The 27,564-nt window shown below is 29.5% G+C and overlaps 3 protein-coding genes across 3 annotated transcripts; 1 reads left to right on the top strand and 2 right to left on the bottom strand.

Moving 5' to 3' along the window:
• Nucleotides 1-705: 705 nt before the first annotated feature.
• On the bottom strand, nt 706-3,218 carry LOC131647384 (uncharacterized). The gene is made up of 3 exons (XM_058917280.1): nt 3,062-3,218; nt 1,943-2,050; nt 706-1,279 (listed from the first exon to the last, which is right to left on the bottom strand). Exons 2-3 carry the CDS (start codon nt 2,034-2,036, stop codon nt 1,059-1,061), a joined length of 315 nt encoding a protein of 104 aa, XP_058773263.1. The 5' UTR covers nt 2,037-2,050; nt 3,062-3,218; the 3' UTR covers nt 706-1,058.
• A 15,918-nt stretch (nt 3,219-19,136) lies between these two features.
• Nucleotides 19,137-20,225, bottom strand: LOC131647383 (allene oxide cyclase, chloroplastic-like). The gene is made up of 3 exons (XM_058917279.1): nt 19,994-20,225; nt 19,784-19,905; nt 19,137-19,679 (listed from the first exon to the last, which is right to left on the bottom strand). Exons 1-3 carry the CDS (start codon nt 20,199-20,201, stop codon nt 19,278-19,280), a joined length of 732 nt encoding a protein of 243 aa, XP_058773262.1. The 5' UTR covers nt 20,202-20,225; the 3' UTR covers nt 19,137-19,277.
• A 4,530-nt stretch (nt 20,226-24,755) lies between these two features.
• LOC131652915 (transmembrane ascorbate ferrireductase 2) lies at nt 24,756-27,564 on the top strand. Its single transcript, XM_058922907.1, has 4 exons — nt 24,756-25,037; nt 26,105-26,153; nt 26,797-26,996; nt 27,137-27,564. Exons 1-4 carry the CDS (start codon nt 24,891-24,893, stop codon nt 27,437-27,439), a joined length of 699 nt encoding a protein of 232 aa, XP_058778890.1. The 5' UTR covers nt 24,756-24,890; the 3' UTR covers nt 27,440-27,564.

The following is a 27,564-nucleotide window of genomic DNA, read 5'->3' as shown; positions in this document are numbered from 1 at the left end:
CACATGTTCTTGTATCTACTTCGAAAGGTATTACTCCAACATGGATCATGTGAAAACAAAAACAGTGTTTAAATATGCTCGACAGAGCTGGAGCAAAAATATTAGTAACACAATACAAAGCCTTTTTCTTAAACCAACCTTAAGAATTTCTTTTCAATTCTTTTATGATTTTGCTGCCATCCAAGTCTTGTAGTTTTTCATGTTCTGTAATAACTCTCTTGGCCTCTAGCTGATTCTTTAGTAATTGTTTAGTTGTACAAAATATATTGAAAGTTGGAGGACTTAATTCAAGAACTGGTATAAAGTTCTCCTTAAAAAATAAAATTCTACAAAAAGAGCTAGTGGTGAACCAACTCTCATCTATTGCTATTTCAACCACTTGTCCACTTCTTTGTTGATTTGAATTCTCTCAGGTATTCCAGGAACATACTCTGTTTCTAAATTGATATTTTCAAGAATCTTTGAAGAATACACCTTGAACAAGCAATGGAGACATAAACAAGAAAAAAAATATGGAATGAAATCCTTGGAATTTGATGTTTTTCAGTTATTTGAGAAGTCTAAGGAATGCCTAAATCAGAGGTAATGCAACTTGGTCTGGCTGACAATTTGTCAAAGAGTGTATATGCAGGTTTTCGGAACAAGAAAACTTGTCGTGAACATAAACTTTGTAACACTGAAGTGATTGTTAGAGGCTTCATATCGTTGGAAAAAATAAAATCGGTCATTGAAGTTGATAGTGACCAAAATAAAATACTACATCTTAGTCATAATCTTTACTTAAATCTAAATAACATCATGCTCTATCACATTACATCTTCAGTAGGATGCTAAATTTTTTTTCAACAAAAACTTATAAAAAATATTCAGAACTGAAATGTATAAATAAAATGATACAAAACTAACATTGAAAACATAAGTTGTTCACAAGATGGACCGTGTGCAAACTTCATAACAGAAGTATGATCAGCACACAATTCAGGACCTTCTCCCTTCATCCCCATTTCCCCCCTTTCCTTCTCAACATGAGCACCATAAAAAATCTAAAAAACACCAACCTACTGTTGTTTCTTGAGAGGCTGGAAAGATTGTTGAGCATCTCCTGTAGACTGATTTATACTAGCTTTGGCTTCGGCAAGAAATTTAGGATCAGGTTCATGTTTATCAGCAGGTTCTCTCATTGCCAAATATATGTAAAACGCAATGACTATGTTAACAGAAATGACAGCGAGAAATCCGCTCACTAGAGTCATGGAGTAAGGTGACAAATTGGAAATTCCTGTTACAGAAAAAGAAACACGTTAAGGTAATTTCAAAACTTCCATTTGATTGTATGATGAGATGTGTTTTGGGAATGATAAAATCTGTTATACCCAAGCAGATAGGAGAAGCACTTAATAAACAAGGCAAAGAAGAACTCAAAATTTGAAGATCAGTTAGATGAAAGTCCAAATAAAAAAGAAAATGTCAATTTAAAGTAATCCGTTAAACTTTAGCATGTTTAACTTCATCATCGGAAGCATTATTCAAACAAAAAAAACTCTATCAGAAACAGTAAATTACATTTCTTTAAAATGGTACATACTATGTATAACATTCAGAACAAATTTTCATGATGGTTTGAATAAGCAAATTTAAGTTAGTAAGTCTTAAAGAAACAACTTTTTTCACCAGTTGTCATCACCAATGTTCTCATTATTAGATTTTGACAATAAAAATAGTAAGATACCATCTCTTCAACACAAATATCAATTTTACAAGGAGACGAAAATAAGCAACAATGAACAATATTTTCTTTAATACAATGCAAGTCAATTTTACATATATCTTTCCAGTTAAGTTAACAGCTATAAAATATCAAACAAACAAATAAGAATACAAGTCAACACCACTTCCGGACAAACAAAAAACTAAAATTAGTATAAGTATTCCAGAATCTTACCAGGAAGCAGATTATGGTTGAAAGCATATAATATTGCAATAGGGATTGACCACATGAATAGTGATGCAATGAAAAACTTCTGAACTACACTCATCTTTACCCCAAACTCTGAAAATAAATAGATAAATAAATAACACAGAATGTCAGAAACCGTAAAATTACATAAAAAGTACTTTAAATTTACAATTATAACCAGATTAATTATGAGAGTACCATTCTTAGTCTACAATAGTCATTATATTATGTATTTGTGAGGATGCAATGTTTGGCAATTCCTGTCATAACAGAGTATACCAAACCAGCGTATTGTTTGAGTTATATAGATTAATCCCTATACACGTACACAATTCACTCAATGTTAATTCAATTGAACATTTTTACAGAGTTTTCATATATCAAAGAGCTTTCCCTCTCTGGTTTAGCAATCTTTCACAATTTTCCTTTATTGCTTCTATTCTAACATGGTATCCACTATCCAGAAACTACTATTAGGCCCGAAGTCAGCAATTATGGTTGAGCACTCCAATGCGGATATGCTTTTTCGAACAATCCAATCATTCTTAGTGCCGTGCACCATCTTCTCTATACGAGTGAACTTCACTCACAATTGCCATCAAGCTAGAGAACAAAAATCAATTTAATGATGTGAAAACAGAAGTTTGAAGCTATTATCAAGGACAGAAACAAGATACCGTTGGGAAGTCAGAGACAGAGCAATCTCCTTTCTTTATATTCTAAAGTTCCGGTATGGTCTGATCATGTCGTAAAGCAAAAACACAGTAATGGAACTACCTCCGTTCTCTGTGTTCCGGAATTCATAATGAAGACAAACCTTAGACTTTATTAGTGAACAACTTTTGGCAAGATCTTTACAAGTTGCAAGGAACTAAGTCGAAGTTTTGACAGCTACCAGCCACACAGCAAAGATACACCCTAAGAGTTAATCTAACAGATCCTAATGATGAAATTTTCGGTACTAATGATTCAATATAAATGCATAAATAAAAAACGGTTAACAACAGTTACTAGCAATGTGATACTATCCATGAGCTTTCGGCATCGAAATTTGAAACTTCGATAAGAGATTATGAATAAATTGGAAAAGATTAGCAAGCTCACCGGATCAGCGGTTATGCGCTTCACTGCCGGCGGTGCTTCGAGAAACTACAGACGAAAGGCTGTGGTTGATCGGCTTTGTGCGACGACGGCGGCGGTGGCGGCTCGGAAGAAACGAGAGGAAATTTCTGTCCCAAATCCAATTTTATTAATAAGCATTAAATTGATATACGTATATAACTTTAAAAATATTAATATTATTTACTTTTTATAATAATAAATTAAAATATTGATATTATTTAATTATTTGTAGCTTTAACTTTTGATTTTTTTTTCAATATCCAAATTTTTAAAAAAATTTTCACAAATAACCAACATTTTTAAAATATTACGCAAATGACCAAAATCTAGAAAAACTAATACATTATCGTCAGGTCCAGTGACGACAACACTAAAATTTGGACCAAGTCGCCAGGCCCAATGACGAATCAATTAAACTATGGGCCAAGTCGCCAGGCCCAGTGGCGACAACGTTTATTTTTTTTGCCTTTTATTTGCTAACCCAAACTTAAACCATTACTATTTTTTTAACTTAACTTATTTTACATTGTTAAATTTTTTCTTAGAAAAATAATTATTAATAAAAGAACTACCATTTTATATTAATAAAAAAAATTAGAATTACATTAATTATAATAGGGTCTACAATTACATTTTTGGTGGACCTAGTGCGGTTGACCTTGGTACGATCTGCACGGCAGAGGTCTAATAACTCGTCTAGATGGCTCATGAGTTGGTAGTGCTCCCCTAGTCATACCGTTATTCCTATGACGCCCTCTTTCCGGTTCTTGTTGTGTTTGGGTCGATGGCCCTTCAATGCATTCCGGGCCTACAAAAATTTGTCAACCGACCTTGACCTCTATAATTCTCGTTGTAGGAAAGGCGGGTGCCCGCGGCGCCTTCAAAGCCATGTCTTGGTGGGACAAGATGTCTCCTGGTGGTGCGGCCTCAAAGTGTGGTCTCTGGTAGTTGGCGTTCGAATCGGGTTGGTTAAAATATAATGGTTGTGGTGGTGTGCTGAAGTCCAATGGTTGTTGGTTGGGGGTATTGTGATGATTGATTGATGAATGGGTTGTATGACTGATAATCGTCAGGTATGCCTGTGTCGGGGTTAAGTGGGGATCTGGATGAGCCCGCCACATCGATGTCTTAGAAACGTTGGTGGTGGGGTTGAGTTTGTGGTTGGGGTTGAGTTTGTGGTTGAGTTTGACTTTGTGGTTGGAATTGTTGGGTGGTGGACATGTGTTGGTGTTGTTGTTGGTAAATTGGTTGTTGTTGGTAATCTGGTTGTTGTTGTTGGTAATATTGTTATTGTTGGTAATCTGGTTGTTGTTGTTGTTGGAAATATTGTGGTTGTTGTTGTTGGAAAAAGTGTGGTTGTTGTTGTTGGAAATACGGTTGTTATGCTCGCGGATCTTCTAAATAGAAAGGGTCAGACACAATCATTTCAGGATTTATAACCAATCTCTACCAGTTGACATATTCAATTGTTGGTTTCATTTCGGTTGGCGCCACCGGGAATTTCAGGACATAGTTGGAACGACGAGCCCACATTTTACGGAAGTCCTTAGCGAATGACTTCCAATTTTCTATGTACCACTGGTCGCTGAATTTTTTGAGATTTCTTGATGCATGCCAAATTGGAGTTTGACACAGTCATTGTGGTACATCTCCACAGTGGTGAACCGTACGATAGGCGTTTTTGCTGTCCAAACAATTGCATCTGCTTCGTTGGGTTCATGGCTTAATTCCAAATATGGTCTCCAAGTAAACTGCAATGTAAAAAATTATATTACAAATTAGAGAAGATGTTTTATGTTACAAATTTAGTTAGAAGATGGAAAGTTCAGTGGTAATACATCTTTTGGTCGAAGAAGATCCAAGAGTTGGCGATAAAAAGTTATTTTGTTTTTGGGCGTTAGGCTGTAATCCAATCCAGTTGCATTAAACCTAAACAAATAAAAAAAGAGAAATCAAATTATTTTACAATTATTAATAGAATAAATATACTAAATAAATAACGTCATTAACTTACCTTAACGCGTACGGGAAGACAAACATGTGCGGATTTTCAGGGGCTAGCCTCGACATTCTCCACCATCCCCGTGCTTGGAGTAAGAGTGCACATCCATAAAATGTAAAATTTTATTTTTTAGCATTTTTACACAAGGAGCTGTAGAGGTAAGCCAAAACTGCAGAACCCCAACTATATGTCTTGATGGTATCAATGTCCTCAAGCAAACACAAGTACATAAAATTTATACTATTCCTCGTGCCATCGAGAAATAACAAGTTAACAAATAATAACAATATAAAATCTAGTTTTCATTATTCTTTGCTCTTCGGTCGAAAACTGGTTCAACCTCAAACGCTCATAATGAACTTTAAGGGCCGATAGCTTAATACCTTGGCCCCTCGCTTTGTCTTGGCCGTCACCCTCGACCAAATCTACGTCCAACATTTGCTCGCATAGAGCATTGAGTTGTTGAATGTTTCCATTCACTGCTTTTCCATTAATTGGGAAACCTAGTAACATGTACACGTCCTCGAGCGTGACAGTACATTCTTCCGTTAGAAGGTGAAAAGTGTGAGTTTTTTGGTGGTGTGTGTCTGGTGTTTCAGGAGGGGTTTTATGTCGAATGGAGGGAGGGGGTTGTCTTGTTGTTTGTTTTCTCTAGTTTGTTTTTTGTTTGCTATTCTTTTATCACGTCATTTTAAGTTTTTAACATTTTAAAAAATAATTCAAAACTGTTATTGTTGAGTTAAGAAATAAATAAATATTTATATTAAAATGCATATAAGTTAACACATTATATGGGAACATGTCAAGTGAGAGTATTTTTAAATGAGAGATGAGAGGAAGAAATATAAACCATTGGATACATCAAGAGAGAGAATGTTAACACATTAATGATGCTATTAAATTTCTCTCTCTTGATGAATTCAATGGTTGATATTTCTTCCTCTCATCTCTCATTTAAAAATGCTCTCACTTGATATGCTCCCATATATATATATATATATATATATATATATATATATATATATATATATATATATATATATATATATATATATATATATATATATATATATATATATATATATATATATATATATATATATATATATATATAGGGAGCGTATCCAGTGAGAACTGATATCTTTTGTGAGAAACGAGAACTATCGATATCAACCATTTGATTTGATTAATGCTCAAGATTTAATAATTCCATATAAAGAGTACTTTATAGAATCTTTTTCTATTATTGTTAATATTTAAAATTTTCATAAAAATGGAATCTTACCAAAAATATTATTCTATATGTTATTTAATTTTATAGTAAATTTTATTTTCAAACTCTCTTGATTCTTTAAATTTGTTTAAAAAAATCATCTTCTATATTTTTTTTATTGTTAGGGAGTTTTGATATTATTTATTTTATTAAAATAATCATTACTGTAAAATAGACATGGCTAAGGTGTAAAATTTTATTTAATTTTTGTTGGCTAAGAATTTTATTTATCTCTCACCTATATATTCAATTATTAAAAATGTTAAAGAATTTGAAATTATAACCTATATTTTACTTTGGATGGTTTATTTATTTACTAGTTAGAAAATAATTATTTTAGCAAGTTCTACTAAATAAAAAAAAACATTATTGATTTATAATCTATATTTTTATTTGATTAAAAATATTTCTATTATAAGAAAAAAATATTTTCATTTAATTTATTCATTGTGTTTCATTAAAAATATTTAAAAAAATGTAAGTATTACCCGTATTTTAATTTGGTTGATTTATTTATTTGCGTGTTTGGAAATTTTTTTTTTTTACAAATTTTATATTTGTGATTATTTTAATAATTTATACTATTATAATATTTTAATAATCATGTCCCCTCTTAGCTATTGGCAAATTATAAACTTTGATCTTATTATTTATTTATTTATTTTCAATATAAAATTATCCTTCTTGCAAGAATGAAAATGTTTTTCAATATGCTACTTGCAAGAATGATAACTTCATATCCGAAAAAATTAAATAAATAATAAAATTAAAATTTCTAGTTTTCCAATATCAAAAAGAGTTCACAATTATTAAAATTTTATAATAATTGTAAAACTTATTTAAAATAGTCACCATGGTAGAATTTGTAGTTAAAAAAATTGAAACTAAATAAATCAACCGAATTAAAATATCCAAAAAAATCTTTAACAATACAAAAATATAAAATATGATTTTTGTTATAAATAATAATATCTGGAACTCCCTAAAAATACAATAAATAATAATATTAAAAAATTTGTATATTTCATACATGTATATTTTAGTAAAATAAATAATATTAAAATTCCATAATAATAAAAAATATGATTTTATTTTACAATAGATATAAAGGATCAAAAAGTATATTAATGATAAAATCAAAAAGTATATTGAAAAATATTTTTGGTAAGATTATATTTTTATGAAAATATTAAACATAATAGAAAAGATTCAATAAAGTGCTCCTAATGTGGAATTATTAAATCTTAAGCGTTAATTAAATCTGATGGTTGATATTAATAGTTCTCGTTTCTCATAAAAGATATCAGTTCTCACCGGATACGCTCCCTATATATATATATATATATATATATATATATATATATATATATATATATATATATATATATATATATATATATATATATATATATATATATATATATATATATATATATATATATATATATATATAGGGCATATCATATGAGAATGTGAGAATGAATCTGAACCATTGGATTTTAAAATAAATGGTGGAGATTATATATGAATCTTTTTTCTCTCTCTCACGCATCTTGAAATAAATGAAGTAGGAGAGAGAAAAAAAAAGATTCACTTATAATCTCCACCATTTATTTTAAAATCCAATGGTTCAGATTCATTCTCCCATTCTCATATAAATATGTCATTCTCATATGATATGCTCTATATATATATATATATATATATATATATATATATATATATATATATATATATATATATATATATATAGAGAGAGAGAGAGAGAGAGAGAGAGAGAGAGAGAGAGGAGGGATCAAATTACACCCGAAGAGTTACACCACGAGTTACACTCGTTCAATAACTACATCTCGAATTAATATTTTTTAAATTCAACTGTTGGATTGAAACATAATATCATATAGATCATACCTATAAAGTTTGAGCTTAATCTATAATAATTTACTATATCATCAAGATATCCAAAGATTAACGTCAAAATGAGCTTTCATATAACGTTAATTTTAATGTAATTCAATGACATAGTAAATCATTATAGATTAAGCTCAAACTTTATAGGTATGATCTATATGATATTATGTTTCAATCCAACGGTTGAATTTAAAAAATATTAATTCGAGATGTAGTTATTGAACGAGTGTAACTCGTGGTGTAACTCTTCGGGTGTAATTTGATCCCTCCTCATATATATATATATATATATATATATATATATATATATATATATATATATATATATATATATATATATATATATATATATATCGGGTATAAGGTGGGTTGTGTACTAAGGCACCTGTACTTGCATTCATGGTCATACTCACTTATTTTAGTGGTTAATTGTTCATGATTATGCCTGTACTAATTTTGCAAGTTTTTATCCAACCAATTGTGAATAATTTTTGCGAGTACTCATTAGAGATAAGTCCAATTGACATCTCTACCCTGATCTCTGATTATTTTCATATTTGTTGAGATACGTAGTTTTCACAGTGTTTAGGTTGACGCCATCACAATAATGATGATTTTGTTTTGTTTTATGGCCTTGTCTTCCGGGCCGGTCCTAGGGGGTAGGCCACCAAAGCTACCGTCTAGGGCCTAATTTTTTTTATATTTATATGGATCAATTTAATTGATGTTTTTATTAAAAAAAAACAAAATTACTTTTTATTTAAATAACAACATCTATTAAGAATCTATCATAATAACAACTCTTTAGAATTTGTATTGCATGGTTAATTTAAAAATCAAGGTCGTTTTAAGATTTTGAAAGTTGTGTGTAAATTTATAATGGTTTACTCTGGAAAATAAATAAAGGTCCTATTTTATTATTATTTAACCTTAATTAATATTTTTTAGGCTCTTTTTAACCACGACTTAATCGTTAAATATTTCGAACCTTGTGCAGTAGCGTTCCTTGAACTTTAAATTCTCTTGCATAAAAGAATACTTGAAATTTAAGGTTTTTTTAAAAAAAAACTTTGATAATAGTTTTCAATTATAACTTTTTTAAAAATGATGAGAAGTTTGTTTAGATGTGTTAATTTTATATACCCGTTGAAAAAAATTTAATAGAATAATTTAATGATTTTACATTAAAAAACATAAAAAAATAAATAAATTTAAAATAAAAATATTTTCCTTATATTAAAATATTTAACTTAAAATTCTGCATTAGATCTCGAGATTGGTAGGGCCGGCACTGTTTGTCTTCACCTTGTTAAGACTCAATATGTCCTAGTTATGGTTTGTTGCGATTAAAATTTGTTTAACTTAAAAGAATTTTTATACTTGCTGTGAGATCTCATAAGAAGTTGTTGTACGCAAATCGATTTGTCTTGGCATTCGTCATTACTTAAGATTGTAAAGACTCTTATAATATTTTTGGCTTAATTGCAATTTTAGTCCTCCTATTTTGTCTTTTTCTTGACTTTGATCTTTTTATTTTAAAAATCACTATTTTAGTCTCTTTTTAAGTTTTCTGTGCAATTTTTGTCCCCCTATTTTACTTTTTTATGCAAAATTAGTCTCTATTCTTGTCTTTTTTTCAATAGAAAACTCAAAAGGAGGACCAAAATCGTGGTTTTAAAAATGGGGGACTAAAATCGAGAAAAAGACAAAATATAAGGACCAAAGTTACAACTAAGCCAATATTTTTTATTTTTTTTGTTATTTAGTTTTATCTATGTACAGGTTTGTTAGATAGTGTGTGTTATGTGTTTTATTATTTACTAGAATATCTACCCGTGCGAGGTACCACGATAAAAATTCTTATGTTAAAAAAAAATTTATAATTACTTATGATCTACAAATAAAGTTATATTAACATTATACTATGTCTTTGTTATTAATTACACATAAATTTTTTTTATCAATAGTAAACTATATTTTGTTTATAAAAATATCTTTATAATTTAAAATTTTAATTTATTTAACTATAAAAAAAATTTAATTTTTAAATTATGATACTAATTTAAAAAGAATAAAATTTGTTAATTTTTTTTTATAAATTACCAAAAAAATTATTTAGTCTTTAAATATATAATATCAATTAAGAAATTAAGACGAAAATCTTTTTTAAAGTTCCTCGATATGAAATAAATAAGATCCCATTTTAAAGATGACATTCATTTCTGAGAAACAATCTATATGAAATCAATTTTAATTTGGAAAACTTATAAATTTATAGATTTTTGTGATAAAATGATAAAGATTAGAATCAAATCAAAGAAATTATAGAAATTAAAAATTTAAATATTTACAATGATTTAATATGTAATTAAATTATTAATTTTCTTTATATATTTGTTATTTTATTTTTAATTATTATTATTCTGTAGATATGATATTTGATGTTGAATATTTTAATAATATTTAATTATGATTAAAATAAATAAATAAGAGATCAATTTAATTTGATAGTGTCTTTAGTTAAATAAAATTCTATGTATAATCTATTATATTCTAATCAATTGATGATTTTATTAGATATTAATTATTAGGTAATTTATTTATTAAAAGTTCATTATATTTTATTTATAAACAAAAACAATTCTATTCAAATAGTCCGTCTCTATAATTCTCCACTTATTTTAATTTTTTATTTATTTCTAATTTAAACAATCACCGGATTATTTTGATATAACAAAAAAAATTAATATATAGAATGATATATTATATATTTGCATATAATTTTAGACTTTAATACAATATTAATTATTATTTTATAAATAGGGAATTTTAATAAATTTTCTCCATTTATTTTTATTATTTTGTCAAAAATTATTAATAATTTTTTTTGGAAACATGAATCTTAATAATTGTGTGAGAGATTAATACAATTAACTCGATTAAATAGGGAATGACATTAAAATCTTAGTAATCGTATGAAAGATTAATGCAATTAGGATTATAAATAGAGAATGATATTAAACGAAAAATATCATAAAATATAATAAAAATTATAATATTTTAATAATGATTTTATGGTACTCCCTCCGTTTTTTATTATAAGTCGTTTTAGACTTTTCACACAGATTAAGAAAAATAATAATTGTTGTATGAAAATGAGAAATTATGAAGGTTTTTACAAAATTATCCTTCATTAATGACATGTGGAAGATAAATTTATATAATTGAAAGGAGAGAGAATAATAAATATTTAAGGATATAATAGGAAAAGTAGCATTAACTATTCATTGGAATTGTAAAGCGACTTATATTTAAATATAATTTTTTTTTCCAAAACGACTTATAATAAAAAACGGGGGAGTATAACAAAATAATAATAACAAAAATTTGAAATTCAATATTATTGATTATATTTAAATAAATAATAAATAATGATATTTAAATTAACAGTTAATATATTATAATTTTTTAAAAAGAATACAAAATAAACCAATATAACATAGGGTATATACTAAAATATAGCAGATTGTAAACATAAAAACTAAATAATTAAAAATAATAAAAATTAGGCAAAATATCTTTTTTGGTCCCTTAGGTTAACCTTGGGGTTCATTTTGGTCCCTTAACTTCAAAAAGTGTCATATCAGTCCCTTAACTCTTCAAAAGGTGTCATTTTAGTCCTTTTAGTCATATTAGCGACTGATTTAGCGACCGATTTTTGAGTTTTTCGGTCGCTAATGTGACAAAATGGACTAAAATGACACCTTTTGAAGAGTTAAAAGACCAATATAACACTTTTTGAAGTTAAGGAACCAAAATGAACCCTGAAGTTAACCTAAGGGACAAAAAGGATATTTTGCCTAAAAATTATTAAATATATAATTAATTAAAAATAGGCAGTAAAAATATCTGGTTAATATATTAGTTACTAGTATTGTTTTCTTTTTTATTTCTATATCAATTTCACAATATATTTTAAATAACTTTATCAAAAAATATCCTCTTAATTATATACACACGTCTCACTTTGCCATACCATATCCTAAGAATAATCATTATTTTTTTCTAAGATATCTTAAGAGTTATCATTACTATTTCATGTGAAAGAATTTTGATTGATGATATAAACCAATCACATAAAAAGCTTTGGCCTAACTTACACATTCACTCTTTCTTATTTTCTTTCTCATTCATCTTCTTCATCCATGGACTCCTCAAATTGGATTCTCAAACATGTATCCATTTTACTCATTATCTTTCTTACTCCTTTAATGTCCTCAACTTTAGACCTTGTGGTTACACACTAAAACCTTGCACCAAAACTTCCCTGTTGTATCAAATTTTTTATTGATAAATAGAAGAATTTTGAAAGATTGTTCTATTTTCAATTCTTATGTTAAACTCAATATGAGCAAAATTTCTAGCTTATCAGATGACCAATTCGTCACGGTTACGGTCACGGGAGTTTCGAAACCGAGAGATGGAGATTGGGTGAACCTTCAAATTCCAATAAGAATTAACTTTTAATTTATGAAAACCATTTCTAATGTAGAATATTAGTTTCAAATTATATGAACTATGGAATTGAATTTAATTTTATAACTTTAGTTGAACATTTATATGAAGTGTTAAAACTTGTCTTCACAATGAATTTTATTATCTACAAACTGGTGATACTTCAAAACTTCCTCTGCTTTGTCATTACCCTGTCAAGGTATGTTCATAATCCCTGGTTCCATGTGGAGACAATGTGGTTAAGCTACTCAAAATAGAACCCTCGCCATCAATCTCCACAACAGTAATGGTTCCAACTTGGTCGAATTTCGAAATCAAGACAGCTCTATCATGAAGATAAACTATCTTGTAAAACAAAACCACGTGATGAGAACATATCGACCTATTATTTCACCGTTTACAATAAAGAAATATAACCCATTAAAACATAAACTGCATAAAACTTTTTGGATAACTAAAAGGAGGAAACATAACATTGAATTAGGTGAATTTGCTTGCTGGAACATAACCCACTTAACACCTATATGAGAAGTTGTAGCCATTGGTGTTCCAAAACAATGAGAATAGTACATAAAATTCAAACTGAAGACATGTCCAATGTTCGACATATGACAACACCAGCTCCACTTCAAGGATTAAACTTAAGACTATGCAAAATTATTATCACACAAGAGAATAAAAGACAGAAAAAGCAAGTATCTAATACCCATTAGTCACACATTGCTCAAGAAAGTGTTTGAATGCAACCATAACTAAATCTCACTTAGTAAATATCACGTGAGCCATCCAAATGAACAACAATCAGCATTAAAACTCATTTAGTAAATATCTTAGTTTGCATATCTTACTCACAAGCTCCTGATGCTCAATCCCATTTTTCAGCTTTGAATCTATGATTTAAAAGTATACAATTATCAAACTTTAAATCCGTGTATTGTTGAAGATGACATGTTAACAAACAAATTTAACAATCCATTTCATAAACAATGATAGTACATAACCCTAACGCTAAATTGCGTAAAGAAGATGAGCCTATTTATGATTTGACAAACCTGATGCAGAAAATTTATTCACTAACCCAAAAAATCATGTGCTAATCTTTCATATGATTATCTTGCATTCTCAAGAGCAAACCTTCTTGAAATATCAATATTCCCTTCAATTTTTGTCATTCTTTGATTAGAAACTTATATTCTTGATACTTCCTTTAGTTATTCAATTTTCAATATACAATAAATACTAATAATTACATATAAGATTATATTTACAACATATATATATATATATATATATATATATATATATATATATATATATATATATATATATATATATATATATATACCTTGAGACATCATAAACAAAGCTCAACCTCGTCTTTTTTAATCCTAGTAGATACATCCATAAGAGCATTGGCTAAAGCAATTTCTTTTGTTGCTATAACAAAATCATCAATGTAAACCAAATTAGACCAAACTTTGAGGAGAAGATAATTCCTTGAAATGAAACAGACATCAAACAAACAAAGTCTAATATCAAACCACAATAGGTAACACACAACTCTAAAATAAATTTTAGTATTGCACACTTTGAATGGTTAATATTAAAGCATATGATAAGAGTATGGAAACCTTCTCTGGTTAAAATTGTGCAACAAATATTATTACAGGAATTTGAGCCGATTTTTCAAAGGAAGCACCTTCCCATATTGCTAATCTGTTAGAATCAACTATATTCTAACCATAATAGAAGGAAAAAAAATGAAACTCCACCAGAATAAACTCACCTTTTTTATAGATTCATACTTTTAGTTACCCTTCTAAGCAATAGCAGTGGATACATGGTAGATTTCCTTTCCAATATTTCTCCTGGATCAATCACATGTATGCATTTGTAGATTCATGGAAGGTTTCTGAAATCCATTTCTATAAAATAAAAAAGATTCAAAATCGAAATAAACGTCAATTGAGGCCAAAAAATGAAGGAGGATTTAGATCCTTATGACAGAGCACCAAAATTATCAGCGATGTAGGGAATGAGAGCTGAGATAGAGTCAACACAAATGAGATCTATGGTACCAACTTCAATTGCACTTCTTACTCAACCACCTATACACTCCCTCGGTAAGAGAAAAAAAGAACAAAACATGGTCAGAGATCCCAAGCCCAGTCCCATCATCAATTCGCCGCCGCAAATCGTTTGTGCCTCGGAGAATCAAATACCACCGATCACCTCCACATTCCTCTCGTAGTGAGGAATCAATTATACCTTTTATGCACCTTTACGGTTTAGTGAGTGAAGAGATTGTGAGATGTGAAAAGGTTTTGTTGGCTTTGGCAAGTGAGTCAGTTTGGTTGTTCGGTCTTCTCCAAATGATTCTTTATGCATCGAGAAACAAAAATGCATTTTAACAACTTTTGTTTGTTTTCAAGGCTCATGTGAATCAATCAATTATTATTAATATGAATCAAAATAATAATTAAAAAATAAAGAAATCATTAATTAAATAATAAAAAATAATAATAAAATATTATAAAAAAACTTTCTTTATATAGCAAAAATATAAATAGAAGAATGCATAAAAGAGTATCAAGTGACAAATTTGTCAAAATACTCATTTTTTTTCTATTGTATGACTTCTTTTAAATCTTATTGTTATAAATATTTTATCTTTTATGTGATTTGGTTGAGTGATTTGATTGGATTGAGTAAATCATTATCGGTAATATTTATAATATATTTTATTTAATTTAACCTACCCGTAATTATTAAAATAAAATTATTTATTTCGACCAATTTAATGTCGCTTCTAAAATAATGCATCATGCCCCATGCACAGTGCCGGCCAACAAAAACAAATAAAGAAACCCCACCTCGTGTAACAACAAATTAGTTAAAAATTCATGCGCCGATACAGATAAATTATACAGCATAGAATATAAAAATTGTTACTATTTTTTATTTAACATGATTTCTAACGTTCAATAATTAATTAAATTAAAACATTAAATTTTATTTATTTTATAATTTGATTTTTTTCTACACCCTTTCTTTTAAAGAAAAATACCCTTTTTCGCCCCCTAACTTTGCCTCAGGGTCCATTATGGTCCCTTAACTTTTAAAAAGTTCAAATCAATCCCTTAAATTTAAAAAACGGAGCATGTAGGTCCTTTCCGTCTATTTACTGCAAACGGACGTCTGGGTCTGCAGATGTGGCACATGTGGCATCTGATTTGGCATTTTATCTTCAACACCTTCTTCTTCCCCGTGTAGTCTCTTTTTTTGTTTCCAGATTTGATCTTTTATAAAACCTAAACATAACCCCTCATAGTTTTAAGCTCTGAATCCGAATCTGACCTTAGAAAGTCCAAAAGCTTCCTCAATCGTCCGGATCGAAGTTATAAAATTGAAAACCCTAACCACACAAAACAACTTCAACAACACCTCTCACCTCTCTCGTCTTCACGAATGGCACGGAGAAATTCCCCAACTCGTTTTCTAGATACATAGTTGCATAAGTTCCTCAACATAATCACTTTCAGTATGCTATTGTGATAAGAAAAAGGAGAGAGAGAAAAGAGAAGAATGAAAGGAACTTACTGAGCAAGATGGAGGTTTTGGGATTGAAAAGGAGGAGAAGTGAAAGTGTGGAAGGAGAAGTGAGAAGGGTTGTTGTTGTGGAGGGGGCAGTGGTGGCAATGACGGCGGAGGGGGCAGTGTGGGCAGTGGTGATGAGGGCGACAACCATTGGAAGAAGAAGACATTGAACAAGGAAGCCGTTTTTCAGTGTTTATTTTCATTCATCAATTGGTGTACCTGTTCATCATCAACATCGATATCAGTAATCTTGCGTTTTGATTTCTTTACCGAAGATTGTGAACCAAATGCAAACCAAATGCAAATATCGTGAACCCTATCATCAAAATTTAATAACACACCTTGGTTGGAGATCGAAGATGGAAATCAAAGATTGAGAGAGTAAAAGTTGTTACAATAGAGTAATTTCTGGGTTTTAGTAATTTTTGTTGTTGTTTCTAGGTTTGTTCAATTTTTTTTGTTGTTTCTTGGTTTATTCAGATTTTGGGTTTGAGTAGAAGTTGTTACCATTGAGTAATTTCTGGGTTTGTTCAATTTCTGAGTTTGAGTAAATTTTGTGGTTGTTATTTTGAAAAAAATATAATGTTTTATCCATATCAGCACCACATGTATGCCAACTGGATCTTAATTTTGACTTTAACTAACAGCTCTAACGGAAAGGATTAACGTGCTCCGTTTTTAAGACTTAAGGGATTGATTCGAACTTTTTAAAAGTTAAGGGACCATAATGGACCCCGACGCAAAGGGACGAAAAAAGGTATTTTCCCTTCTTTTAAATATAACAATGGATTTTACCAACTAAAAACATCATTAATTCCCAAAATTGTAATGCACCGCTAAAATTAATTTGCAAAGTTTGCATTCAAATCATTAAGTTTTTTTGTAACAACATAACTATTGTTTCTAAATTAGAATAATTATTATATCTATTTTGCATGCATCTGGCTTATAAAAAAATTAACTATTTTATACATCACTAATAAACATTGTTCATGTTTATGTTTTTGCTATTTCCATGTTCCACAACTTTTAAAGTGATTTCTTCATTTTCAAAATATATGGCCATCTCTTCAAAAATCGAATCAGCCTCTTAAAAAAGTAGTGTTACATATTTTTGTCTATACAAATTTTGAACAAAAATGTTTTAAATAAAAAATAAATTTAAATAGTTTTTTTTATATGTTACTTTAGTCGTTTCTTCTTTTTAACATGTCAATGAGAAAGAGTCAACTTGATTTGAAGTTGCAGGTATCGAAGTTTGACTAAGAAATTTTTTGAAAAGGATTCACCACCTTCTCATATTAGTCTTGAGTAATTGGAGAAAACCACTCTTTTTAATTGGCAATTGAAATCATCATCATCATTTGTCGCTACATTTTTGGTAATTGATATTTTATCAAAATATGCTGAAAATCCATGTATCTTGTATGGTTAATCGTACCACAATGAGTGCAAATTTTGGATTTTAAAATTTTACGTTGGAAATTGAAATTTCTTAGCTTTTAATTGGATTTCTTGAATCCCACGACATTGATCAAAGCTCGTGAATCATTAAAAAAAGTAAAATTTCTTTTACTTTCAAGTAGAAGAACCATTGAGAAAATCTTGTTCATAGTTGGCAAATGATTTATGAGCAAAATCTGAGATTTGACCACAGAAAAATTCTCATTCAAACCGGTATGAAACCTGACAACATACAATGAAGTGTGGTTGTTCCTTGCTTGCCTCATAACTTCACATGAACAACAAACACGACAAGAACAATTAAAGATTGGCATGTAAGTTTCCGATCTTCCCAAAGAAGTTTCAAATCAAAGTATAATTCAATGATAGACTTAGTATCATGTTTAAGAATGTCGATTTCTTGTTATAATTTTGAAACGCAAATAAGATCACCTTGAGAAAACCTCTATTTCAAATCGTTCTCAACATCAATTGTATTCTCCATAAATACAATGTACTGTGCAATTGATTCTGAAACTAAATTAACAATTCAAGAATGAGTCAACATGTTGCATTTGTTCCAAACACGAATCAAATGATCAAAAGAATCTACTAGAACTAATATAGACCCATCAACGAATTCAAGCTTCATCTTGCCACCAAGAGCACTGCGTATAAATTGGGCCCATGAATGATAATTAAAGCCATTAAGAACCAAAGTAACTTTGACAAAAGAATATCCATCGCTCATATAAACATAGTAGAGATTGCTTTGATCCATCCATGGATCAACAAGAACTACACGAGGAGGCATTGATGGAGGAAGAATCAAAAGAGAAGTTGAATATCACATGTAGATCGAGCATGCATATAATACCATGTTAGAACATTGAAAATTTCATAAAAATAAAGATGAAAATTAAATCAACAGGTCAACATTGAGCAGTTATAATAAAAAAGTCAACAATATATAGCTCCTACTATAAGTTTTAAAACTAACTCAACAACCTTGTAACCGACAACTTTACTAAAAATTCTATTATTGAGCTTGAAGCAATTATAATCAAAAGATCCACAATATATAGCAAGATTTAAAACTAGTTCAACAAACTTGTAACTTGTAACTGACAACTTTACTAAAATAGCAAGTTTTTGACTAAATTTTGAATTTAGTTACTAGAAATGGAAATTTTGTTAGGAGCCAAAATAAGCATTGACCAACTCAACAAGCTTGAATGCTTACATGCCTCTTTCATTCTTTCAATAGATATCACATTGGCACACGATAAAAAAAACATATAAAATGCCAAACCACATTTATATGGAAGTTTATTTATTTTATTTTGTAGTTGAATGAAGTGAAATTCCAAAACAACTCAATAAACAAAACACACAAAAATTGAATGTGTACGTTGAAACTCATTTTGAGGATACAAAAGTCATCAATCTATCTTTAACTAGTTGGTGAAACCAGCAATAACAGCATGAGGCTCACAGGCTTTAGCAGCTGGACTAGGCTCAACACTTGGACTAGGCTCAACATGCTTAGCAACAAGCTCAAGAGGCAAATCCTTAATGCCTTTAAGATAAAAGGTGTAAAACAGCTTAAATGGAAACACAATTTGATTCACTTTGACTTGACCAAACACACCTTCAAATATTCCAGTTCCACCAGTCACAGCCATGTAACTATTCTCATAAGTTAAATAAGAGCCTTGCACAGAAATATGACCATAATCTCCAAAATGAAAACTGAATATTGCTTCATACATGTCCCCTTTTTTTTCAGGTTTGTTTTGAATCAAAATACAGATTCCAGCTGTTATTCCAACGCGCTTTTGTAAACATCCTGAGTACAACTACAAGTTCCACAACACAAAATGATCAAAATAGTAGTAATCTATAAACCACAGAGACACAGACACGAACATCAGACACGACACTGACACAGATAATAAATTACCTTGTTGCTAAAGGGAACTAAGTCACCAAGTGAATTGACATCTTTTTTACTAAACGGAAGATAAGCAGGGCTTCCACGATCTCTTTCATTTATCTCATAAACACAAAGTTCTTGAACTTTTACTACAAATTCAAACAAAAATATCAAAAAGGTTAATATAGAAATTAACAAGAAAATTCCATAGATCTATAACAAAGAAAAGGGATGAACCTGTTTGAGATGGTTCAGCTTGGGTTTGTTTTGTTTCAGACAAAGGTTGAGCTTGGCTTTTGCAAATGAAAGACTTGTTTAGGTTGAATGTTGTTGTTGTGAGTGAAAGAGATGATTTGGATGAAGTGTTTAGTAGTGATGATTTTGGGTTATAAGGTTTTATAGAAATGGAAGAAATTGGCCTCAAAGTAAAAGATGAGGAAGACATGATTGTTGAAGATCTGGGTTAGGAAATTCAATATATATATATATATATATATATATGAGGAGGGATCAAATTACACCCGAAGAGTTACACCACGAGTTACACTCGTTCAATAACTACATCTCGAATTAATATTTTTTAAATTCAACCGTTGGATTGAAACGTAATATCATATAGATCATACCTATAAAGTTTGAGCTTAATCTATAATGATTTACTATAACATCAAGATATCCAAAGATTAACGTCAAAATGAGCTTTCATATAACGTTAATTTTGATGTAATTCAATGGCATAGTAAATCATTATAGATTAAGCTCAAACTTTATAGGTATGATCTATATGATATTATGTTTCAATCCAACGGTTGAATTTAAAAAATATTAATTCGAGATGTAGTTATTGAACGAGTGTAACTCGTGGTGTAACTCTTCGGGTGTAATTTGATCCCTCCTCTATATATATATATATATATATATATATATATATATATATATATATATATATATATATATATATATATATATATATATATAGATATATATATATATATATATATATATATATATATATATATATATATATATATATATATATATATATATATATATATATATATATATATATATATATATATATATATATATATATATATATATATATATATATATATATATATATATATATATATATATAGATAGATAGATAAAATAATTGGTAGACACTTAGCTGGATCAGTTCACATTGGTTGTGGTCCAACATATCATTAAAACCTGTGTAGAATAACTCTTCTAAGTTTAAATTTTTTTGAAACGACTTTAAAATGAAATATCATTTTAGTTAATACATTTCTCAAAAGAACTTTTTTTTTTTCACATCACATAACATAAGTATGAAAAATAAAAAATTCGAAAGTGAAATTTACATCCAATATATTAAATATCTTTACAATTATCAAATAAAAAAATACTTATGTGAAATGTTTATTTTTCTTATAAATTTTACTTTATTTTATTAGTTTATATTAAATTTTAAGTTTTGTATAAATACATCTCTTTTACATTAAAGAAATAGATTATTTTACATGAAGTGTGTGGGACCTGCAAAATATAAGAGAAGTATCTGTTAATACAAAGAAATGTACAATTACAAAAAGTAAAATTTTCATTAGACCTTACACAACCATAGATCAATTCCTTCCTTTTCTCTTTTCTCTTCTTCACCAAAAATAAGTGTATTAAAATTAGTGGTATTAAAAAAAAATTGAAGAAGAAGAGAGAGAAAATATTAGAGAGATAGAAAGAAAAGTGTTGGAAGAAATAGTTGAAGAGTTTGGTGACATGACATATGAATTGCATAAAAAGTAAACAAAGATAGCAAATTAGAGTTTAAAAATGATTTGAGAAAACTGTGCCAAGATTAGTTTTCATTAGCTTGCTTCATATATACTCGATTAACCATGCATATGAACTTATTAATGATTAATACAATCACGTATCATCTCGATATCGTTTACCTCTAAAGCAATATCGTGAATATTATCATATTAACTATTAGATGAACTCTCATGCCAAAAATCAACATGATAATCTTAAAAGCTTGATACAAGTGATTATCAACTCACAAATCTATCTCTAGAGTTTGTTTATTGATAGATGAATATCTTTTAGGTCAAGGTTTAAAATACATCTCTCAATAGTGATTCAAAATAACAAATAAAACACGAATAACAAGATATTCACCATATATTAATCATCAACCAAGTTCATACACAAAAGATTAAAAGAAGTACATAATTACAAACTAACTACCTCTAATCTAGACACAAAAAGAGGTTTAGCTCTCCATAACCATGGAATCTTCAACAACAAGGAACATGACAAGATTTGCTAGCATCAAACTCAAAGAAGATGAAGAAAGATGCTTGGAAAATCTTGAATTTCTTCTTGAACTTAGTTTTTCCTCTCACTTTTCTCTTGCCCTAGGTTGTTGTGAATGAAAGTAGTATGGAAAAGAAGATAAGATCTACAAAATATCTACCAAAGTACTAGACTTATTTCCTCATGGATTTTTATCAAAGTGCAAAACAAGAGCCATATAGTAATTTCCATAGTAATTTCACGCGTACCCCATTTAAACATAATCATGTTATCTCATCCTTGATAAGTGATGTCATTATCAAACTGCCAAGGCATACTAAGTAAAATATGACAAACATTCATATCAAGAACGTCACAAAGTAACTCTTCTTTGTAATGTTTTCTGATGGAGACATGAATTATACATGATAGCGTTACTCGAACTTGAAAGCCTTTGCTTACCCAATTGAGGGTGTATTATGTCACAGTTCTCTTGCCCTAAACACACTCGATATACATCTTATAAAGAACTTGTTCACAATCCTCTGTTAAAAACGCCTCAAGCATCAATTGTTTCATTCTTCGCCAAGTTCTGACTAGCCCATTTTTTTGTCTCTGCCTCTAAACAACTAGTTTATCCAACCAGACAACAATAGTACTCTTCAGCTTGATCGCCATCATCATAACTTGGTTGTTCTCAGGAACGCCCATAACATCGAAGAATATATTGAAGCTGATTTTCCAAACCAAAAACTCTTGAACTCCCATAGTTTCGAGAACAATGGAATATCAACCTTCACTCGATAGTCATAGTTATACTTTCAATTCTCATGATCAATCACCTCTTCTTCGTAGGGTTCTTCTTCTTCAAAACTTAAATTTTCAACAATAACAACATGATTGTTTCTGCCCCGTGGAACCCTAATATGTTCTCATTCCCCGTCTCTTCACTAATTCCCGTTGATGTTCACCTGATTTGCTAATGTCTCCATCTATTCAATCAAGATACAAAAAGAAACGGGAGAAAACCTGCTCTGATGCCACCTGACACAGTCGAAAATACTACGGATTAGCAAGCCCTAAATCTAGGATGAAAGCACAGGTTTGCAAGCGACAAACCTGTCAGATAAAACTTTAGAATCCACCAAATAATAAAATTATTGAATATTATTATGATAAAAGATAATCCTGACATTCACTCCCAAGAGTGTTTAAATACAGGGAAAAAATTTAATGGACTTTTAATCCAAAACAAAAATAAAAAAAGAAAATTACATAAAATATTAAAATACTTTCCAACGTGCGACTTCTTCTTCGATACACACAGTTAGTCTTCCTACATTATTTATATATTGTCTTGTATGGATTAAACACGACTTCAAACTATTTGAAAAGTAAAATATGACATAGATAAAATATTATATAAAATGTATTTGTTAAAAAAATAATAGCAGTAAATATATCAAAAAAACATGATAACGGAGAATTCTCAAATTAATATAATATTTGAAGAAATAGCTATGTAAATCGATTAACCAAATCAAAACAAGTCCAGACCAAATATTTGAAAAGTACTCCAAATTGAATTAAACCAAACCAATAAAAATATTATTGGTTCTGACATTTTTTTAAAAGAGTAATGCTACTCTTACACCCAATTCCTACACCTAATACTTACACCAAACACTGTTCACCGTATTTATACGGTGAACAGTATTTTTCAAATAAAATAATAATATTTATAAAAAATATTTTTTATTTTTAAAATTACGGACGACACTGTTCATGTACAAACGTGCATTAACCAAGTTCAATATTGCATTAACCAAATTTTTACACTGTATTAACCAAGTTTGATGACTGCTAAAAATTATTTTTAATACCTGGATTTTGCATTAACCAACTTCATTACTGTATTAACCAAATTTTTACACTGTATTAACCAAGTTTGGTGACTGCTAAAAATTATTTTTAATACATGGATGTTGCATTAACCAACTTCATTATTGTATTAACCAAATTTTTACACTGCATTAACCAAATTTGAATAATGTTATTCTCACACCCATGAACAGTACTTTACAGTAGTCACCAAATTTGGTTAATACAATGTAAATTGTTGGTTAATGAAGTTATAAAGTTGGTTAATGACACAAATTTAAAAAAATAAAAAATTATTTATTATTATAATAATATTTTACTGTTCATAAAATATATATTTATTTAAAAAACACTATTTACCGTATAAATACGGTGAATAGTGTTGGGTGTAAGTATTTAGTGTAGAAAGTGGTGTATGAATAGCATTACTCTTTTTAAAATTAAAATACCCATCTAAACCGATATCGGATAATATTTATTTTATTATTATATATTGTTATATAATCTTTTTAAATATGTGTTTGTATGTTTGGTAAAAAAAGAGTTTTTTACCACGGTTCGATCTCCCGCAACTACGATCGGAAGGGGGCTGAAACTACTTAATGCCAGAACTGACCCCTGAACCGGACTAAACCGGTGGTGATAAACAAAAAAAAAAGAGTTTTTTTTGTCTTTTTTTGAGAGTTTAATTATTATGTATCGTAAAATTAAAATTTAATTTGTTCTAAAAGTATTGGTACCCAACTTAAACTCATGAATACCAAACAATTTCCCTAAATAAATTCTTTTCTTTAATGATAGAGTTGAAAAATGGAAATGAAAAGAAAAGAAAGGTAGTTCTAGTGCGAGAAGCAACTCAACTTATTCATTTGATTCAGATTGTTTATATTCTTCTTCAACTTTTCTTTTCCTACGTCAAAACTCAAAACCTCATTCTCAGTCTCTCTCTACAATGGCGACTCCACCTGTGGTCAGATTTCCGATCTTCGCAACGGTTAGAGCTATTGGAGTTCTCATCATTCTGCTACTCCTAACGTGGGTTATTCATTTCAGGGGAGGTCTCGCTCTCTTTTCCGAAAACAAAGATCTCATCTTCAATGTAATCAATCTCTTTCTTTGGATTCATTTATTATTCCCTTTATTTTTTATGTTCTTTTATCAATTTTCAGTTTTTTTATTGGAATTGAAAATGTGAGAATGAGGAGGTTTGGGATAATAGGGTTGGTTAGTGTTGATTTTGACTTTCATTGCAGCTTTGGATGCGTGGCTAATGGTTATGCAGTTATTTGTTTATGTATCTGATGAAAAATTGAGAACCAATCCATGAGTAGATTTAGACTTTTATTAATTAAAGAACCACTAATTCGAGATTTTGATCTATTTAACTCTGTTGCATCCACAACTCTGAAAAAAAGGTGTATAAGTGTTGTTGTTAGTATCTTAAACCGACAATGACACTTGTGATTACATTTAATTTATTATTTTAACAAATTATTACCGATGTTAATGTATCGGTGTCGTGTTTGTGTTTCTGATGTCCGTGCTTAGATGCAAATTTGAGAGTATAAAAATTGATGTGTGGTTTCTATAGAATTCAATTGTTTTTTGTTTTGCAATAAAAGAAGTGGTTTGTGCATTAGGTTGAAAATTTTACAAGAGAAATACATTCACCATGGTTTTAAATTGCGGTTGTGGGTGTTGTGGTCTGGTTATTATGGATGCTGCGATGTGCATTGCGGTCGTTGCAACGTAAATTTTGATTGAGAAGAGTTTGAAATACACAGTTAAAGAAATACTAAATGTTAAGATTTTTTAGAAGTAAGTTGAGTTTTGGAGTTCTAAATTTTGAATTTTGATGAAAATACTTGAAGAAACCTGAGCGAAGCAAAGTTGTTTGATGTGGTTCCTAATGTAGAAGGATGCGTGATTTCAAATCACTCTGCAATTGTGGTCCGATGCGGTTGCAAAGACTAACCACATCAACAATATTGAGATCGCAATTTAAAACTATACAATCAACAATATCACATTTATTAAGCGTTCACACTAACACACACTTGGTCTTGTTGGGATTTTTGAGTGTTTTAGCTGAGCTTTGTATATTTTGTATTTTGAGCTTTATGTGAGAAAATACATTTGAACTTTGAACAATTCTATTTTATGTAGGTTCATCCGGTGTTGATGGTGATTGGGCTTGTTCTAATCAATGGTGAAGGTAATTGTTCTATCCTTTTTAATTCTCAGAGAATGTTCTTGTCAGCCCCTCTTTGAAACTTTTAATGAGGATATTGAGACAAAGGGTTTATTAGATTTCAGTAACTGTTATAAGGTTTGTCGCTGTAACTGTATGTAATGCAATCAATACTATGAGAAGCCTGAATAGGATTTGATTTGACCTATATTGTTCTTAATTGTTGATTCTCAATGTTTCCTCTGTTCAATTCCCATAGATTTTCCCTGCATTTCAATGGCGAAGTTTTTTATGGTTCTTTAGAGTTTATGCTCTTTTAACCTTTCTTATTAAATTCACTAGCTCAAAGTTTATGTGAAATTGTTCTGTGTTGTTTAATTGTTCTCTGTTTTTTTATCTGTTATATGAGATTGCATATAATGTTTATTTTTACCTATGGAGCATAGATACGGATACTGGACACAGACGCCATCACGTCAACATTGATAATAATTAATTAATTGAATGTTATCAATTGCATTGGTACCAGACACTGGACACACCTTTTATCAAAAGTCTCGGTGCTACAAAGTTTTTTACAATCGTTTAATTGGTTTGTGATTTTGTGGTGTTAGTGATTTTGTGGTGTTAGTGCTGACTTTCATCAATTTGGTATGGCAATGTGCAGGGATGCTTGCATACAAGACAGTATCTGGAACTAAAAACTTCAAAAAATCAGTTCATCTGGCATTACAGTTTCTCGCTCTCATTTTGAGCATAATTGGTCTCTGGGCTGCTTGGAAGTTTCACAATGACAAGGGAATTGACAATTTCTACAGCTTGCATTCATGGTTAGGCCTTGCATGCCTTTTCCTCTTCTTCATCCAGGTATCTTTATCATTCTAATCGCATTTATTCATAAAGTAAAGATCCAAACTAGTCGTCGATGAAAAAACACAAAGACCTATTTGGTTTCCATATTCTAACTTCAGAATTTGAATTCCAAATGCTCTCTATATTGTTTGTAGTTGGCTGCTGGATTTGCAACATTTTGGTATCCAGGAGGTTCAAGAAATAGCAGAGTTGCATTAATGCCATGGCATGTATTCTTTGGTACCTATATCTATGCTTTGGCTATAGCTACCACAACCACTGGTCTTTTAGAGAAAGCTACATTCCTTCAAACCAACAATGTCATATCGCGATATTCCAATGAAGCAATTCTGGTCAATTTCTTAGGCATTTTGATTGTTGCTTTAGGTGGCTTTGTTATTCTTGGTCTCGTTACCCCGACTTTTAATAAAGCTGATGTTATAAGAGGAAATGAATGAGTGAGTGATTGAATAATTCAAAATTGAGAACATGAATACTTGAAAGATGTATTCTCTTAGGCTGTAATGGATTGTTGTATGAACATACCCTTGAACATATATACACAAGTTTAATTTTCATTTCA

The sequence above is a fragment of the Vicia villosa genome, linkage group LG2 (genome assembly GCF_029867415.1).
Source record: "Vicia villosa cultivar HV-30 ecotype Madison, WI linkage group LG2, Vvil1.0, whole genome shotgun sequence".
Lineage (NCBI taxonomy): Eukaryota > Viridiplantae > Streptophyta > Magnoliopsida > Fabales > Fabaceae > Vicia > Vicia villosa.
The sequence above is the reverse complement of the archived record's forward strand: the minus strand, read 5'-3'. Positions and strand labels throughout refer to the sequence as shown.

Bases quoted from the DNA above. Each gene is read 5' to 3' on its own strand.
- LOC131652915 (XM_058922907.1), top strand. From the start codon at position 24,891: ATGGCGACTCCACCTGTGGTCAGATTTCCGATCTTCGCAACGGTTAGA. The intron at 25,038-26,104 runs GTAATCAATCTC...TATTTTATGTAG, and splicing joins ACAAAGATCTCATCTTCAAT to GTTCATCCGGTGTTGATGGT. The intron at 26,997-27,136 runs GTATCTTTATCA...TATTGTTTGTAG, and splicing joins TTTTCCTCTTCTTCATCCAG to TTGGCTGCTGGATTTGCAAC.
- LOC131647384 (XM_058917280.1), bottom strand. From the start codon at position 2,036: ATGAGTGTAGTTCAGAAGTTTTTCATTGCATCACTATTCATGTGGTCA. The intron at 1,280-1,942 runs GTAAGATTCTGG...TTTCTGTAACAG, and splicing joins CAACCATAATCTGCTTCCTG to GAATTTCCAATTTGTCACCT.
- LOC131647383 (XM_058917279.1), bottom strand. From the start codon at position 20,201: ATGTCTTCCTCATCTTTTACTTTGAGGCCAATTTCTTCCATTTCTATA. The intron at 19,906-19,993 runs GTTCATCCCTTT...TTGAATTTGTAG, and splicing joins AGCTGAACCATCTCAAACAG to TAAAAGTTCAAGAACTTTGT. The intron at 19,680-19,783 runs GTAATTTATTAT...TGGAACTTGTAG, and splicing joins TAGTTCCCTTTAGCAACAAG to TTGTACTCAGGATGTTTACA.